General features: G+C 46.0%; 1 protein-coding gene across 6 annotated transcripts in view; it reads right to left on the reverse strand.

Annotated features, from left to right (window-relative positions):
* Window positions 1-18,652, reverse strand: part of RALGAPA2 (Ral GTPase activating protein catalytic subunit alpha 2) — a 284,049-nt gene that overhangs the window by 260,277 nt on the left and 5,120 nt on the right. For 5 of the 6 annotated variants that reach the window (XM_082643727.1, XM_082643725.1, XM_082643724.1 and 2 more), the window contains exon 2: window positions 1,646-1,756. The exons of the other annotated variant lie outside the window; for it this stretch is intronic. In XM_082643727.1, the coding sequence (XP_082499853.1) occupies window positions 1,646-1,756 (111 nt within the window). The remainder of the gene's footprint in view (window positions 1-1,645; window positions 1,757-18,652) is intronic. 6 annotated transcript variants of the gene reach the window in all.

Below are 18,652 nucleotides of genomic sequence, written 5' to 3' on the forward strand. Positions count from 1 at the left end.
AGATTGTATTGTGACAGGTCACATCAGCATGCATTTAAAAAAAGACATCGAAATTGGTAAATTTTTGTGTAGCCATTTTATTATTGAAGATGGAAGAAAAAAGCAACATTTTTGGCATATTATGCTTTATTATTTCAAGAAAGGTAAAAACCCAACTGAAACACAAAAAAAGATTTGTGCGGTGTAGGGAGAAGGTTCTGTGACTAATCGAATGTGTGAAAAGTGGTTTGCAAAGTTTCGTGCTGGAGATTTCTCGCTGGACGATGCTCCATGGTTGGGTAGACCAGCTGAAGTTGATAGAGATCAAATCGAGATATTAACTGAGAACAGTCAATGTTATACCACCTGGGAGACAGCCAACATACTCAAAATATCCAAACCAAGTGTTGAAAATCATCTGTACCAGCTTGGTTATGTCAATCGCTTTGATGTTTGGGTTCCACATAAGTTATGTGAAAAAAACCTTCTTGACCGTATTTCCGCATGAGATTCTCTACTTAAACGTAAGGAAAACAGCAAATTGTGATGGGAGATGAAAAGTGGATACTGTACAATAATGTGGAATGGAAGAGATCGTGGGGCAAGCGAAATGAACCGCCACCAACCACACCAAAGGCCAGTCTTCAGCCAAAGAAGGCGATATTGTGTATATGGTGGGATTGGAAGGGAGTCCTCTATTATGAGCTCCTTCTGGAAAACCAAACAATTAATTCCAACAAGCATTGCTCCCAATTAGACCAAATGAAAGCAGCACTCGACGAAAAGCATCCAAGATTAGTCAATATGATCTTCCATCAGGATAACGCAAGACCGCATGTTTCTTTGATGACCAGGCAAAAACTGTTACAGCTTGGCTGGGAAGTTCTGATTCATCTGCCGTATTCACCAGACATTGCACCTTCGGATTTCCATTTATTCGGTTTTTACAAAATTCTCTTAATGGAAAAAATTTCAATTCCCTGGAAGACTGTAAAAGGCATCTGGAAAAGTTCTTTGCTCAAAAAGATAAAAAGTTTTGGGAAGATGGAATTATGAAGTTGCCTGAAAAATGGCAGAAGGTAGTGGAACAAAAGGGTGAATACCTTGTTCAGTAAAGGTCTTGGTGAAAATGAAAAACGTGTCTTTTATTTTTACTTAAAAACCAAAGGCACTTTTTGGCCAACCCAATATGTATGGGCATAACCATAAACATATATAAACACAGTATATTAATAACATATACAGGACACTTTGATAGTGGTTGCCTCTGCACAGCAAGACTGGATGTCTGGGCAAACAGACACATCAGCTTTCATTCCAAACCCTTTAGTGGAATCTGAATTTTTTTAATGATGTGCATACATTACTTTTCTTTCTTTCTTTTTGAGTAAATTATGCCTCTGGAACTCATGCCTTCTGTGGGTTTCTTCTCCTATTTTCCCTTTGGCTGTTTGTTGTTCAGTTAACGCCTGTATGAGAGAAGGTTCAAGGGAAAGACACCAACCACTGTGAACTTGCAGCTCCACTAAGCGTTTGGCAGGGAAGGAAGCTTAAAAGCATGTAACTTATGGCACATGACACACACAACCTCTCAGAACTTCCTGAATGTTCATTTAAAAAGACCAAAAAACTTTGTATATCAAAAACATTTTGTAGAAATTCTTACCTTTTAATTTCAAACTATTTTCCAGTGTTATAAAATTTTCATAGAAGATGAAATATATCTGAGAATAGTTGGTCTCAAAAAACTGCTTAAGATCACTTGCATCCACGTTATCTGAAAAGAAAAAGTTCCCATTTATGACAAACTTACACAATTATCAGAGTTCACAATATTTTCAGAAATGAAGGAATGTAAAAACGAGCCATATCCCCTTATAGGACAAAACAAAGCAAAGTGTATTCCAGTCCACTTCTTCTTTCTCCATCTAAGGAGAGCTCTGAGGTGGCCTGGAGCACCTCCCCTCCCTGTCCCAGAGCTCAAGGTCAGAGCCTGGGGGCACAGCACCTACAAGCAGCTAGAAGGCCAGGGGTAAGTGAGGGTCCAGGGAGGGACAAGATGACTTCCTGTTAGGGGTGGGGAAGTAAAAGTTCATGGAAGAGGTGGCTGCTGACCCAGACCATAAAGAGGGATGAGTCTGTACGGCTGAGAAACAACTCTGCCAGGAGCCCCGCATGACCCAGAATCTCCTCCCTCCCTCCTGGCTCCCGTGCCACCGCCCAGAGGACAGCAGGCCCTCCCCCGACACCTGCCCACATCCACCTGGGCCACTCGTCACCGCGTCCCTCCAGCTTCTACGTGACCCGTCCCACCCCTGCGTGGACACGGTGGACCCGCCGTGTGCCCCTAGCCTCGTCCCAGCGGTGTGTCTCCCGGCTGCACCAGTGTTGCTAAGCCAGGGCTGCGGGTGGATCGGCAGGTGGTGCAGGGAACTTAGCCCAAGAACAGCTTCCCCGCACTCCCACCACCAGCCCTGGCCCCCGCAGGGGCCGAGCGACAACACAGCCAGCGTCCCTCGCAGCTCCGGTCAGTCGCCCACTGTCAACACACCTCTGTACAGGTTCCTTAGCATACAAGGTTGTCTGTGCGTTTACAGCAGTGTCCTGACCAAGGTGTTAGCTCTTTGGAAGAATACACCTTAGGAAACCTCAGGAAAGTTAAAAACAGCTTCCTGAAAGTTCTACAAGATTACTCAAGAAAAAAAAGTGTCTTGCTATTCAATCTATAACAGAGTCGTATCAGCTTTGGAGGGTCCTAATGTGAATATGCATGAACACACCCACTGCTATGCGTACATTCCATAAAGCTCACACTCTTGCTGGTGAATCTAGAGTTGTCTCCCTCTGATAACTACACAGCGCCTTTCATGCAAAAATCTGCCCTGGTTCTCGGAAACAATGCACATAAGGTGTTGGTAAAGTCATAGGAACTGCCAATTTCACTTTCTGTTTCTTGCCACAAAATAACACTGAGCACAGAGCAGTGGAAGTTCCTAGTAACTAACCAGTTTACCTTCGCCCAAGCAGGTAACAATGACATCAGGATCCTTAACCCATGTGAATATTACCATTCTCATGAGCTGCACAACCCTGCCATGGAATCCTCAAGTGTCTTCTGCAGGATGTGTCAGTTCCAAGAGAGGGCTTTGTTCATGTTCATGCCAACACCAACTGCTCCTGGGACCGCTGAAACCTCCCCAGCACCCCCGGCCAGGTCAGGGCCCCTGCTCTGGGGTCCACAGCCCTATTCCCCCCCGTCACAGATGGTGTCACACTGTACTCCACTCTTGGTGCAGCTCCTGACTTAGTTCTGATGGAAGGGTCTGTCTCCTCTGTTAGAGACAGTCCCCACCCTCACAGACCTCCTGTGTGTCTCAGCATCATCAGGCACCCTGCAGGGAATATAGCATTTAGCTCAATATTTTCCTGAACGAACTAAATAAAAGAAACAGCCTATAACATACAATCACAGGACAGTGACCACAACTTGTAACCCATCAGATCTCATGCCGATGGGAAAAAGTGGCCTGACGCTTCTTCAGATCCTTGGGGTTATGAGGAGAGAAATGTCAACCCTCTGCTGAGGACGCCCGATTCCGCTCTGCAGCCCCAGCTCTCGCGGCCCCTGCTCCAAGTGAGGGTCTAAAGGCTTCTCGTTCTCACCCTTGCTTTCTGCTCTTCCCGCAGGAACCACCCACTGGGCTGCTCAAGCCGAAACCTAGTCCCCATCCCGGCTCCTCCCAGCTCCTTCCCAGCCCGTCTCCAGGGTGTGGGTTCCTCCACAGACCCACCGGGCACTGTACCCCCATCCCTGCCCACCACCCATCCCCGCCCAGGGTCCCCGCATCCCCACTTCCCCTCCATGGTCCCCTCTCCACACTGCCGTCAACAGTAAAATAGAATAAACCAAATCAGACCATTCTTTTACTCAAAACCTTCCAACGGCCTCCAGTGCTGCTTACAATAAAATCCAAACCCTTTACCATAGCCTGGCGGCCCTGCGGGCTGTCCTCCACTCAAGGCCAAGTCCGTCCCACACCACTCTCTCCGCGCCCTGCACTCTGGCCGCCGTGGCTGCTTTCCACCTCCCAAGCTTCCCACACGTGTTCCCCAACCTGATCTTCATCCAGCTCATTCCTTCTCATCCTTCAGAGCTGGGACCCCACACAACCTCCACAGAGAAACCTAAGGAGCCCCCATGTCCCCAAGCATGGCCTCCATCACCCACCTCCTCCTGCACGGAGTCTGGCGGGTGGGCGGCCAACTGCTCGCCTGTGAATGGGCCGCAGCGAGCAAAGCATCCCCATGCTGAGGACACGGGTACACAGGTATGGCAAGACAGCACAGAAGGGTTATGGGCCACCAACAGTCTACCTTCCCTGGCCTCCCCGGTCCCTCAGAAACACTCGAGTGCCAGCGGCCTGAGCAAAGAGGGTCCTCGTCAAGGCTGAGGGCCTTCATGCAGACAGAGACACCCTCGTGAGGCCAGAGTCCAGGCGGCAGCCACCTTTCTCCTCAGCCATTCACTGTCTTCCTTATGGGTTAGGAGTGGATGGAGCTTAAAGTCCTCACGACAAGACAAGCAGACGCCCTCCAGGTCACCCAGCACACAGTGACGAAAGGTGTAACATCTGTAATTACTAGTTTATTTACCCACGTGAGGACTCCTCACTGGTCTGGGAGTCCCCTTCTCATGATCCCTGCCCACAGCACTTAAGATTAGTGGAGACTGTCTCATTCATTCATTTATTCATTTACTTCTCCACCGACCTGCACTCCACTAGAATGGAAGCCACATATGCGCAGGAATCACATCTGTTTTGTTCCCTGCTGTATTTCCAGCCCCAGGAACAGAGTTTGGTACCCGAAAAGTACTTGACACACATTTGTTAAATGAACAAACAAAAAATAAATATCAAATATTTTCTATCTCTACTTCAAAATCTAGAATGTTTCCATGATCTGTCTTATTTTTGAAAAACAAGACTCATCAGATGAGTATTTACAAAGCATAGATCTTGGAGAAGGCGGGCACTGGGAGTTAGCAACCTGCAGAAGGGAACACAAGGGAGTATCACAGGTCTACTTTGTAACAAGGTAACTTCGAGAAGCAAAGGTATATAGGAGGAAGACTGCTCAGGAAAAAAACAAAAAAAAAAAGCCTATGACCACAAACTTCCTTTCGAAAGACACTCTTCATCTGTTCATTCAAACAAGACTGAGCCCTGACCCCTGCCCAATAGCCCTGCGCCAAATCTGGGAAATTCAAAGAGAATACGGTGCAGGGCCCTCCAGGGTACAGGCACACAAGCAAGTAACGGAGACGGCAGCGTGCCTGAAGCTCAGGCAGGGCATCAAAGCAGGGAGTGACAAGGCCACCTGGGGAGGTTGGGAACATTAAAAACACTGTACATTTATGCTTTGAAAGACACACTTTCATGACTGTATCTTATTTGACCCTCACCACAATCCTGTGAGGGGGATGGGGCAGGTGAGGTCTAGACAAAGAAACCTCAGCTTCAGAATCGTCTGTAACCTGCCCAAGGTACCAGGCCAGTCAAAGACTCCCGTCCGGGTCTCCAGCTCAAACCTGAGCTACACAAAGGCCTCAGAAACAGAGGGAAGAAGTCAAAACCAGAAATCGGGTCAGGAATATAGAGAAATACGTCATCCCCTCGGGGATGGGATGTGCAGGAGAGCCCGAGGGAGAAGAGCGGGGGGATGAGAGGACAGGTAAGACACGAGGGGAGACGCGGCCCGGCCCCCAAGAATGACCTCACAGCAACCTCCCCGTGGCCTCGTGGCGCCAGTAAGGAAGCGGGAAGGAGGGGAAGTCCCCAGGCACAGAGCCCAGGCTGTACACCACCTTGGAGGTGATGAGCCTGGGTGTGTTTGGCACCGACGCTAGTACGCTGCCTGGCTGGCATCACAAAACCCAGGCAAGTGCATTCACACTGACCACAGAGAAGCAACCAGCAGCCAGCTTTACAGAGCGAGGGGTCATTCTGGGATCTGTAAAGCAATCTCCTTTACCACCAACCAACAGCCAATCAACTGTTTCTATTATTTTCCCATTATATCTGAAAAATAATCTATATTCCACACCAGAAGCTACCCTCCCCTGGCCTTTTGTCCAGCTAAGCCTCCTGCTGACAATTATTTCCCCACATCTAGCTGGCAGACAATAGCAAAGCTTGAAGGCAGAACCTTTGGAGCAGACTGCCTGGGTTCAAGTCCAGAAGCTACAAGACCTGGGCGAGTTATTTAAAACACTTTGTGCCTCAATTTCCTCACCTGAGAAATGTGGCCAACGATGGTTCCTGTGCCCATAAAATGAACATATGCAAAGTGCTTCTAAGTGTGTAGTCAGCATTACGTAAATAAATGTTAGTTGTTTTCCAATTACCTAGCTCCTGGCAAAGGCCATCCCACGAGGTGGGAATAACCCAACTTCACCTGTGAAGCCATAAAACTCAATGGCACGTGAAACTCACCCACTTAATGGGACCTTTCCCAAAGGCACAGCACTTAATCCCAATTCAGCAGCAGATGCTCCAAAACTAGTGGAACTGTCCCTCCACTTCCTCCCACATATAATCCTTTCCAATAGCAATCTTACTCCTTTTCAGTTGGGAGGATCATAACCCAGCCTCATAAAAACCTGCTTCAGCAGACCCTGAAAGCACCAAAGGAGGAGGGAACGTCCTTCTCAGACTTGGGGGCCCTGGTGGACACTGTCAAGAGGAAGAAGGGGTTCAGACCAGCTCCTCCAGAGTAGGGAGTGACCCCCAATCCTCCTGCCCTCCGTCCCCCACCCTCCCCAGGGCCAAGCGCCAACCCAGCACTGCCTACACGTCTGCGTGTAGATGAAGACGGTGTCATTTGTTATTTTACTCAGATTCCCTAGATACTGGCACTGAAGCACGATGCTCAAGATCACATGCTGGTGAAAGGGAAAAGGGGTGAGTGAAAAATTCAAGGCGAATGTGGTGACTTCATAAAACGTAATGTAGAAACAGTGAGAACAAGGAAAATAAATGAGTCAGACACCAGACAGAAAACACTGACAAGGATAAATGTCATTAGTATGGCGCCTTTACTTAAGGGCTAAAGAGATTTTGGTGATTTCACCTTTTCACAACTGCCTAGCTCCCTGCCCTCTTTCCCTCTTGCATTAGTACTTTGTAATAATGCCACGAACTATTCCTGCCCTCCATCCACTCCTTTAGAAAATGCCCACCCACACTGATCTGGGGCTGATCTCCCGACTTGCTGTGGACAACCAGTCATTAGAAGCCTGATGCAGCAGTGGCTGCAGAGCATCAAGTAGTCTCTGGTCCAAAGAGACTGGGATTGACATATACACACTACTGTATACAAAGTAGATAATTAATAAGGACCTACTGTAACAGCACAGAGAACTCTACTCAATACTCTGTAATAACCTGTATGGGAAAAGAATCTTAAAAGAGTGGATATATGTATATGTATAACTGATTCACTTTCCTGTACACCTGAAACTAACACAACATTGCAAATCAACTATACTCCAATAAAAATTAAAAAAACAAAAACAAAAACAAAGGAAATGAGGAAACTCATGGAGGAGAGCAGGACCCAAGCCCAGGCAACCTGCAGCCCGGGCAGTAGCACGCAGCAACGCAGATAGGTGAGGGAATAAAACAGATGCTTGTTGCCGTAAGGTCTCTGTAAGCCTGAGGTTTGGGATGGGTTGTCTTGCACCGTTGCTGTGAAAATGTTGGTGGGGAAGAAAAAGCAACTCATCACCAAGAAGTTTCACCGGCCATGAGAGCCGGCAAGCCCGTGAAGAGGTGCCCCAAGTACGACACATTGTCAGCTCCGTCAAAGAAGGAAAAGCAGACAATATGGGTCCGAATAACAAGAGCTGCCAGCTGATACACACTTTTCTCAACAGAAAGTTTCTGCAACACTAACTAGAGTGCAGGCAGGGACTCCTTTTCCTGACACCAGCCGGTAGGTTTTAGAACCTCCTGTGTGTGCAATGCTGTTCCAAGGGCAGGTAACCGACCTGGAGCTCACCTGGTGAGGAGGTAAAGTCCTCATAATGAAGCCCTTTCAGGACTCAGCAGGTATTCAGGTCATAAGACAGCAGGTATGCTGACTATGCTTCAGTGGTAACTCAATACTTTTATCGTCATCATTAAAGACAAATTCACATCTGAAAATGCATCTATGTGCAGACCTAAAAACGTCCTTGTGCTGATTACATGCAAAAACAAAATCTTCGTGTGGACGGGGACGCTAACCTGCACGGCAGATGGAGGCTCCGGCTTCAGTGGTCGTACAGTCTACACCCACCCCACCCCCACCCCCAGGATGCTCTCCAGAAGATTTCAGGGCCTGGCTCACTGTCTTTGCCCTCATAGCCAGCACTGATTTCCACATTTACACAGGTGATGCCCAACTTGCTTATCTCCACTGAGGTTGTCCTCCACACCCCCTCCGCAACCTCTGCCCCCAGGCCCGCCCGGGCATCCCTCTAACCTCTCTGCCTCCCAAGTCTGAACCCATTCTCCCTACCTCCCCTGCTACCTCCTTCTGGAAACCTAATTCCAACAACTCTTCGACCTTCCTGGGTCCTTCAATCCAATGACCCCACCACCCTGTCATGATCTGTGATCCCTCTGAAGTCTTCACTTCTTTTTTTCTTCCTAATTTGGTTTCCACGGTCCATCTTTTGAATCAGCCCTTTCATTGTCCCTCAATCACCTCCCTTCCCCCTGCATCATATTCACTCCATAAAACCCCAGTCAGTTTCACCCTTAATTCAACCGAAAGTATTTATTTGAGCACAGGTCATGTGCCAGATAGCAAAGATTTTTTTAAGTTGTTGGTTTAAGTACTGAATAGATGTGAAAGAATATGTTTTGTACATGTGCAACTGATGCTCTATAATAAAACAAGCACTTTAAACCCACCCACCAACTCAACCAAGCATCCCCCCCACCCCCACTTTACGGGGCTCCACACTATTCATCCAGTTCTCAGCCCTCTCTGGGGCGGATAGCTGGTGCGCACGTACCTCTGCACCCAAGCGCCATGGAAGGAAGAGGAGCCTAGAACGCCGACATAATACTTTTGGAAGCACGTGGGGGCCTAAACCACATACTCCTGTTTGTAGGAAATGAAATGAACTCACATTTTAGCTCTGCTGATAATTGTGTTTCTTACATATATCATTACAGCCATGTTGGACGGTTCTATCTCTGTAGAATTTAAACTGAAAGCGCGAGTGGCCTGGAGCAAACGCTCCCAGTTTCCCTCCTGCCCCATCGCCCAGCCACTCCCACGGCAGAGCCTTCCTCTTCCTAACGGAGCCCGTTTGTTCAGGGACCATCCACCCCGCAAATCCGTGTGCCCTTCGTGGGGGTGGGACCTGATGCTGCTGAGCCAATTACTGTGGCAATAGCCCCCTGCCAGCTATGAGTTTAGACTCAAGCCTGTGACCCAGTGCTGGTCAACAAGCAAGGGGAAGAATTCTGGTGGAGATGCCTGGAAAAGGGTCATTGTTCTTACAGGGACACATAGCAGAAGTGCTTCTTTCTTCCTGCCTCTGAACGTTGCTCCATCCGGGTGCGATGCCTGCAGTGCATTTTGCCACTCAGGGGACAAACCTGCCACGCAGAGGACACTAAGGAGGGCAAAGCAGGGAGGGGAGAGCATGCGGATGGGCACGTCACTGAGCTGCTGTGCCAGCTGGCTCGGGGGGCCACCTGCTTTGGGACCGCTTTCTATAGGAGAAAAAATTCTTCATCATTTATGTTTATATTTGGGTTTTCTGTTACCTATATCCAAAAACATCCTTGTAGATACTGAAGTAAAATCTGACAGTAGAACAGGAAACAAATCCTAGTATAATTGAAAGGTTGTAGAAGTTATATTCATCCCACTTCGTTTCCTAAGATGTATTATTTTCATTTCTTTATACCTATATGGTAGCTAGGTGCAGAAAGTAAAATTCTTAGAAGTCAGAAAGATGTTAACACTTTGTTATCCTGGATCGACAGTCCCCGTGTAAAAGGGATTCTGATAAAGATATATTCCACGTACCTAGAGCTCTAGTTTTTAAAAGTAGAGCTATTTTTATTTTAAACATTTTTGACACACCTGTCTCAAATGCAGGACTCTAAAACATTATTTTTAACGGATATCAAGTGCCAACACAATAAAACAAAATATATACACCAATGAAATATAATGTTCAAATCTAATGTGTTTTATATACATGTATTTTTTATGAAGTATAGTTGATGTACAGTATTATGTTACAGGTATACAATATAGTAATTCAGTTTTTAAAGGTTATACTTTATATTTATTATAAAATATTGGCTACATTCCCTGTGTTGTACAATATATCCTTGTAGCTTAATTTATACCTAATAGTTTAATATATTCATATATATATTTCTTTTGTAGGAATCAAGTTTCAACCGATTTTTTAAGGCGATGCATAACTACTTCTACTTTTCTTGATCTGAATTGGCCTATATTAGTGAAACCACTCACTAGGGAAAGAGTTGGAGATAGAAATAGATAAAACAGGAGCTAAATGGTAACCTCTCCCGCTCCATTTCTAACAAGTAAGGCAGCAGAAAAGTGGTGCTGAGGGCAGAGAGAGCCGTCTTATTTACATCAAATAATTATTATTAATAAGCATAATAATGGCTTACAAAAGGGCTTTGTATATATTAACTCAATTAAACCTCTGACAGCCCTAGGAAGCAGGTACTGTCCCAACACCAGGTGAGGGTCAAAGAGGTTAGGTCCCTGCCAGTACTCGAACCCAGGCAGTCCGACTGCCGCACCGCTTACCTAAGTACGTCTAACGTTAAGCTGAAAGTGATGGAAGAGGGGCAGGGAAGTACACCTGGAAACACAAGGTTTTTAAGTCCATAAGAGAGAGCTGGTAGAAGTCCCGGAACTAAATAGATACTAAACCCCAGAGAGGACCCAGAAGTTGGTTTATGTAGGACACCAGAGCCAGCTTGCAACGGGAATGGCCTTCCTCCATGACAGGTTAAAAGGGCGGCCTTTCTGGGAAGCTAATTCCGCAGAGACTGAGATAGCCCTCCCCAAGGAGCTCTCTTTACTTCCAGAAAATCATCCCACTGACCCCTGCCGCATCAGCAGCTGCAACACCGTCAGCCCCGCTCCTCCTTCATATAATAAACCAAAGGCCCCTCTGGCCGCCGGGCGGCCACCCGGCTCCCCGCAAGCCAGGGTCTGCTGACAGCATGGAAGGGCCTGGAACTGCCAACCTGAAGAATGGGCAGTGGATAATTTGTTGCATGAGTCCAGTGGGACCCGACAGGGCCGTTTAAGTATCATGTAAGCTTTCACTTACTCATGTGAAAAATGTCCAAGGCGTGTTAGGTCAAAAATACAGTGTCAGCCCATGTATAACAACTATTCATGTTAGACTGTGTTTACGTGTATACCTACAAGACACAGAGAGAGAGGTTGCACGTAAGCAACAACAAGAACAGAAAGCATGTTTACCAAAATTTTAACAATGGTTGTCAGAGGATTGCAGAATGTGAAGAGCTTTTTCATACTTAAATTATTTTTTGCTTATTCATATTATTCAAATGGTTATAATGAGTATGTAAAATTTTATAACCAGAAAAAAACTACTATTTTTCAGAAAAAACTATTATTCATTTCAGAAAAAAAAAGCTGCCAGAGTATTTAGAAAGACTTTGTTTTCAAAGCCTGACTATGTACCATAAAAAAGAACAGCAGACATGACATCGGCCATAGTTTCCTCCAAACGTGTCTTACTTTCGAAACTTGAAGAACATTGAAGACCTAAACAATACGTAAAGTAGTATCTTTGCCAAGACTAAAATGCCCTAAAAACAGAAAATAATTTAAATTTCCTCTGCCCAACATTGTCGTTAGACCTCTTCTGTAATAACACATACACTGTACATAATGCCTTGTAATGATCTAGGTATAGAGGACTTCTGCTGTCTTTAGAGAAAGCTATGTTTCTCTAATTGTCATTTACTGAGAAGGGTTGAAAAATGATACGGTCGGGCAGGAAGACATGGTCTCTGTCCAGCCATTCAACAGCTTGCACTGAGTAGGAACAAGCAAAGGGTGACACCTCTGAATGCAAAAAGGTGATGAAATTTCCAATCACCGGCAGGTTCACTTACAAGACCTGGTGGCCTTAGCACACGTCAAGTCCTGTTTAAACCTGGCCTGATCACCGACCGCAGAGCAGACTCCCCTTCGGCGCACGCTCAGCAGCAACACCAGGTCCTAGAAACCACACGTCTTTTCAGTTAACACTGAGCCAAAGACCAAGACTCCCTCAGGCCTTTGCATTAAGAAACACAACCTAGAAGGAGTCCCGTGGTGGTCTAGTAGTTAGGACTCGGGCTTTCACTACCTCAGGCCCAGGTTCGATCCCGGGTCAGGGAACTGAGATCCCACAATCTGTGGGGCGTAGCCAAAACAAAAAAAAAAATTTTGAAATGGCTCAAGTTCTTGAAAAAAGAAACACAACGTAGAGCACAAACAGCGTTCTAATTTAGCAGGTACCTGAAACCGAGCCCGTCTGCTGCCTTTCTCACCATTCACAGAGATTAATTAACATGGCACTGACCCATCAACGTTTTCCTGTGCTCATTCATTTTCAGCCACTGGCTGATCTCCATTTCTTGTCAGCATCAGGGCACTTTCTAAGATACCTACTCTTTGGCTATTACTAGAATCGCCACACTGTCACAAGCTCCGTCTGCTGTGTGGCCCCATCTCACGTCTGGCACACTCAAGCATCCCTGCCCCACTGGCCACGGTGGTCCTGGCCTGTCTCCTTATCACGACCCACTGCTGCAACAAGGAAGGACCAGCCACGTGTGCCGGCTAGAGCTCCCCGGCCACGGCTGGCTTCTCCTCTCTAGCACTGCTTCTTTCTCTCCCCTCTTCTCTTTTCGGTCTGCAGTCACTGTTCCATTTCGGGGCAAAGGCCATCTCACTAGGTGTCCTTTCTTCATTTGTGACTTATGTATACATACATTTTGAACATCTATTTATTATAATTTTTCCTATTAATATGTAGGAGCTCTTTATGTTTGGGGGATGTAACTATTTCCTCTCCTCTAAGTTTCAAGTTCCTTTGCCGGTTCATTATTTACTTTTTACTTCAGTTAAAGATGATATGTTTGTATATGTATTTATTTTAGGAAAGGAATGGAAGCTTATTCTCTCAAAAATAAGTATCTGCAATAGGACACACACACACGCACACACATATACACACATGCACACACACATACACACACGTGCACACACATACACACACACACACACACAGAAAGACTATGTAATACTGTACTCCCAGTCTGGGAGCTCAGCATAAGCTCTAATCCACCAAGCCTCTCTGGCCCAAACACATCCTCATCTTATCAGATACAGAATCCATGGGATAAAGAGGTTGACATTGTCGGCACCGGAAATATGACCAGACAGAATGAAAATACGCTAACCCCTTTAGAAAGCTGTAAAGAAGCAACATGTGTCCTCAGCTCCCCTCTCTTCCATGCAGTCCTGAAAATACTATCAAGATTTCACTGTAAGAATGTTCACCACTAGTTATAACAGGTCCTTTTCGGGGGATGGTAATTCAGTTTCGGTTTTTGTACATTTAAAATTTGACAACAGGGTCTCTCCCATTTTGTTTCCAAGAAAAAATATCTGGGGTACTTGCCTAAGCCTCACCCAAGCCTGTCCTTACCCACAGCCCTCTGGCCCCGCTGGCCCTCAGCCTCCACCCCAGTCAAGGTTTCCCCAACCTCTTCTCCCTTTTGTCCACGGAAATCGTCCTTTCTTAAAGCTCTTCCCCTTGGATCCAGGGGGTGGGTCTGATAGTGCACGCACACATGGGTGGAGAGAGGGCTCTGTCAGGAGAACTTAATTCGTGGTCTTGAATCTTTTTTTTTTTTTTCTGGCTGTGCCACGTGGCATATAGCATCTTAGTTCCCCAACCAGGGATCGAACCCACGCCCCCTGCACTGGAAGCGCAGAGTCTTAGCCACTGGACCACCAGGGAAGTCCCTTGAATCATTACTTTAATGATGGGAACTTCTGGCTGGGGCAGGAAGGCTTCTAGAAGTTTTTCTAAACATCCACACCGGTGGCCGCTACTCTCCCCCAGACTGAGATCCATCTATGTGGAAATCACATTCTTGGTTTTTCAGAATGCAAGCTCAGGCGTGCCCAGTGCTATGTACAATGCCTGGCACATGGTTGGGGCTGGATAAAAAATAACTGTTAAATGAATAAAGGGACTCTGGAGCCAGCTGCCTGGGTTCAAATCCTGACTCTGCCGCTTACTGGCTGTGCAACCGTGGGCAACATTCTCAACTTCTCTGGGTCTTATTGGTAAAATGGGGATAATGACATTCCCTATCCCACTTGGGAGAGGATTAAATGCATTAACACATGTGAAGTGTTTCTGGCAGTACTTGGCACATGGAAAGCGCTGATTAAATGCTACTTATTATTATTACAAATAAGGAAGTATGTCACCAAAAGGAATCAAGATGTACAAAAAGCTGTTGGTGTTCTCAACGTTATTTGGTATCAATATCACTTAGTGAGAGAGATCAGGAAGAACACAGATAAGTAGAATACAAAACCAAAGGCTATAAATGCCAAATGGAAGGCACAAAATGCTATGGGAATTCTGAGGAAAGATCGTTTCAGCGAAAAGGGACGAAGACACTTTGTGTGAAGATGTAATATACCTCTGCCGGCTCCTGGAAGAAGTTTACATGACAGGTTGGCTGACACCTCTGGGAAAAGGGACGGCGTATTAGTTTGGGTTCTCCGAAAAGCAGACACCAAGACAGGAGTGGACACGCAGGAGGTTTATTGAGGGAGCTGTCTGTGAAGGATGAAGGGGAGGACCTGAGAAGGGAGGTCTGACCCCTGCACAGGAGAGGGGAGGGGAGGAGGGCTGAGGAGGGAGAGGCAGCACAGGTCTGAAAAGCTGTCGGCCAGGCCAACAGGGAGCCCTTGAGACAAAGTCTCCCTTCAGAGGCATCTGGGTCTCAAAGGAATGGCCACATCAGTACCCCCACGTGCTCAGTAACTGGCTGGGAGGAGCCCAGGAGGAGCTCAGCTTTGGCTAAACAGTGGTGGTGAATCCAAGGGCAGCATTGGGAGCAACGGCCAGTGACGCTCCGCGGAGCACAGCTGGGCACAAGCAGCGTCCCTAGTACCTCCTGTGTCCTTGAAAGCCAGGTTGAGCCTCAATAAATAAGTGCCATCACTGAAAATCAAACACAAGACAATATCAACGGGTTCCTTATCTTTTTCAAGAGGGATTTTTTTAAACTAAACCACAATTGCGAAAGCACAATCAAAGTACATATTTACTGTTAAAGATTACAACTACTTTATTAAAATAGTGTTCAGTGTCTTTCAGATGTGGTTTCTGTTTCTAAAACAACATAAAGGACATAAAGTCGTTATGAAACATCTCTTTTCTAAATATCAAAGTTAAAATTCTGGAATGAGGATTCAGAACTAATGCAGAAACAAAGCGCTGCTAAGAACCTAGAGGGTAAACCCTTAAGAAAGCAATTTGATCAAATGAGAATATGAGAAAACATTTTGCAAAAGTGTGAAGGCTACGTGAATGTGAGCTATCAATACAGTCAAGTTATGTCTTAGGTGGGGTTAAGTCACATGAAAGGTAAAAATGGAGAAAATCGGGCTTCCCTGGTGGCACAGTGGTTGAGAGTCCGCTTGCTAATGCAGGGGACACGGGTTCGTGCCCCGGTCTGGGAGGATCCCACATGCCTCGGAGCAGCTGGGCCCGTGAGCCATGGCTGCTGAGCCTGCACGTCTGGAGCCTGTGCTCTGCAATGGGAGAGGCCACAACAGTGAGAGGCCCACGTACTGAAAAAAAAAAAAAAAAAAAAAAAAAAAAAGGAGAAAATCACAATTACCCTTAAACATGAGAGGCACACCCAGCAGGGAAGATGTTCCCACAGTGACAGACGTGAAGGAAAGAAGAACTCTGAGGACACAGCAAAGTCCCTTGTCCCTCCTCACGCCGCCACACAGGTACGTGGTCACTGAGTGGAAGGGCAGGCAGCATCCACATCACTTAAACTGTGCCCATTTTATTTATATATATATATACAGCATATATATTTATATTTAATATATATATAAATATATATACACATACACACACACACACACATTTCCCCCTTCTGGCCAAGCATTAAATACATAAGTTAAATTGCATTTATGAGATCACCCCCCCACACAAATGAACAACAAAAAGTCTCACAGATTACAATATTTCTTTTATTTTATGAGGATACATGGCAGAGAAGAAGGAGCAAGACATACTCAGTTCCTATCACTACGTCAGCGAGAAAACTAGTCAGCAGTTGACTTTCCCTCGTACCTTCACAGAAAAAAGCAGAAGCCATCATATGAGAGTTCCCTTCGTGATCCTGTCATCCCACACGCCGTTCTTGCTTCTTCTGAGCGGCCTTAGAGGAAGGGGTGGCGTATTGTCAAGTCTGATCTCCCGCCCCACACTCTGGATCCCACAGCAGACCACAACTTTCACTATTTTATCCCCTTTCTCTCTACTATTTCTTCAAGTTTGCTCTTTTATTATTTCCTTCTCCTACATGTAAATAAACTCAAATTCTCCCAGGTCTTAAAAAAATATAAAAATCATACACACACACACACACACACACACGCACATACGGACTCGAAAAAATGTTCGTGAAACCGAATTTTTTAAAAATCCAAGAACAAGATTGTTGCTTACTACATTTATATATTAATTATTCTTGATTTTACAGTAGAGTAACATATTCCTTCTTTTAAAAATAATTTTAAAATTTAAATTGAATCAATTTGCTATTTTGAAAGTCAACTTTTTGAAAACAATAAACTGTTCTCTAGTTTCATCTGTGGCACTTAGAGACCAAAGATCAGTCCTCTAAACAGCTAGTAAAAGTATTTATGTCCATCTGCAAATAAAGCACTTACTAACAAAATAAAAATATAAATTATAAAAGTTTACATCAAAATATTCCCGACCTACCAATTATCTCTCTTCCCAGAATAAAAGGTCAAAGGCACCCTTTTCTAGTTTCCTCAAACAAAACATCTGAGCTCAGTCAGACCTTTATCCTAGGTCCACCTTTCTCACTTCAGAAGGCTAGACAATTTCAAGCACTAGGAGCAGGGATGGCGTTATTTGTGTGACATGTATGTGTCCAGAGTTCATTTTACATTCCAAAAGTTACAGACATAAAATGTTAGTAACGGATGAAAAATGAGCAAAGGGAGCATTAGGGCAAAATCGCTTTAATTAAGACAAGGTCAACTGAGAGAAACCATCCCAAGACTGTCTGAAGGGCCTGGAGTTACACCCCCAGCTTTGCTCTGGTTGCAAAATGTCCACGTGGCACTAACGTCCATGCAAATATTTTACCACCTGCGAGGCCTGCCAAGGGCACGGAGAGGCCAGTGAACACGAAAACACAGAAGGAGTCTTTTTATCTTCTGCCATGTTCAAGTCAAATATCGCCTCAAGTCTCCCTAGAAGAATAAGGTAAAGCAGACTAGGAAGAGAGCAGCAAAACTCAAAGCAACATTTCTGGGAGACGCGCAAAAACCGCTGGGTTTGGGGCTTCCCTGGTGGCGCAGTGGTTGAGAGTCCACCTGCCGATGCAGGGGACACGGGTTCGTGACCCGGTCCGGGAAGATCCCACATGCCGCGGAGCAGCTGGGCCCGTGAGCCATGGCTGCTGAGCCTGCGTGTCCGGAGCCTGTGCTCCGCAACGGGAGAGGCCACAACAGTGAGGGGCCCGCATACAGCAAAAAACAACAACAAAAAACTGTTGGGCTTTTGTTTACAAGTTAACGTTCACTCTGGTGGGTAAATATATTTTCTGGTATGTAAATATACTTGCGTCAGGTAACTAGCAAAAGCTCAACACAGGCTGTGTAATCCTATGACCCCCAGCTCTGCCCCTTAGAGACAGGGAGCTGGCAGACAAGGAGCCCACCTCCGGGAGCCTCAGTCTCCCCATCTCGAGGTCGGGGGTGGGAACACTACCTTCATCACAGGTTGTAGGGCGATCCAGTGAGATGCTGATGCTAAAAACCATGCCATAGCTTTCTAACCCCTCATTAAGCTCCAGACCCCACACCCAGCACCTCCCAGACAGTTCCATTTGTATCTCGCCTTCTTCTCAAACTCAACACACATCAGCACCAAACTCATCTTGCTGTGTTGTTAGCCAGAGTCTCCTCCCAACTCTTCTGGCTCTATCCATGACACCTCCACTCCCCCAAATACCTAACACCAATTATCAAATTCTAACAACGTGTTTATTGCTAGTCAGATTGCAAAGGAAGTGGCTGCCTCAACCCTTGCTGCCTGCAGGGCAATGGGAGCGACACTGAGGAAAGCACTGTGGGTTGAGGCATAAACGCAGCAATCTGACCTCCATGGAATCTAATCCAAGAAAATAATGCAAAATGCAGGAGAAGCCACCTCCCAAGATGTTCAGAGTAGTTATTATTTACACCAGAGAACGAAAGAAAAAGAGAGAAAAAGCGAGAGAGGAAA

This window comes from Mesoplodon mirus (genome assembly GCF_964341445.2).
Source record: "Mesoplodon mirus genome assembly, chromosome: 15".
Lineage (NCBI taxonomy): Eukaryota > Metazoa > Chordata > Mammalia > Artiodactyla > Ziphiidae > Mesoplodon > Mesoplodon mirus.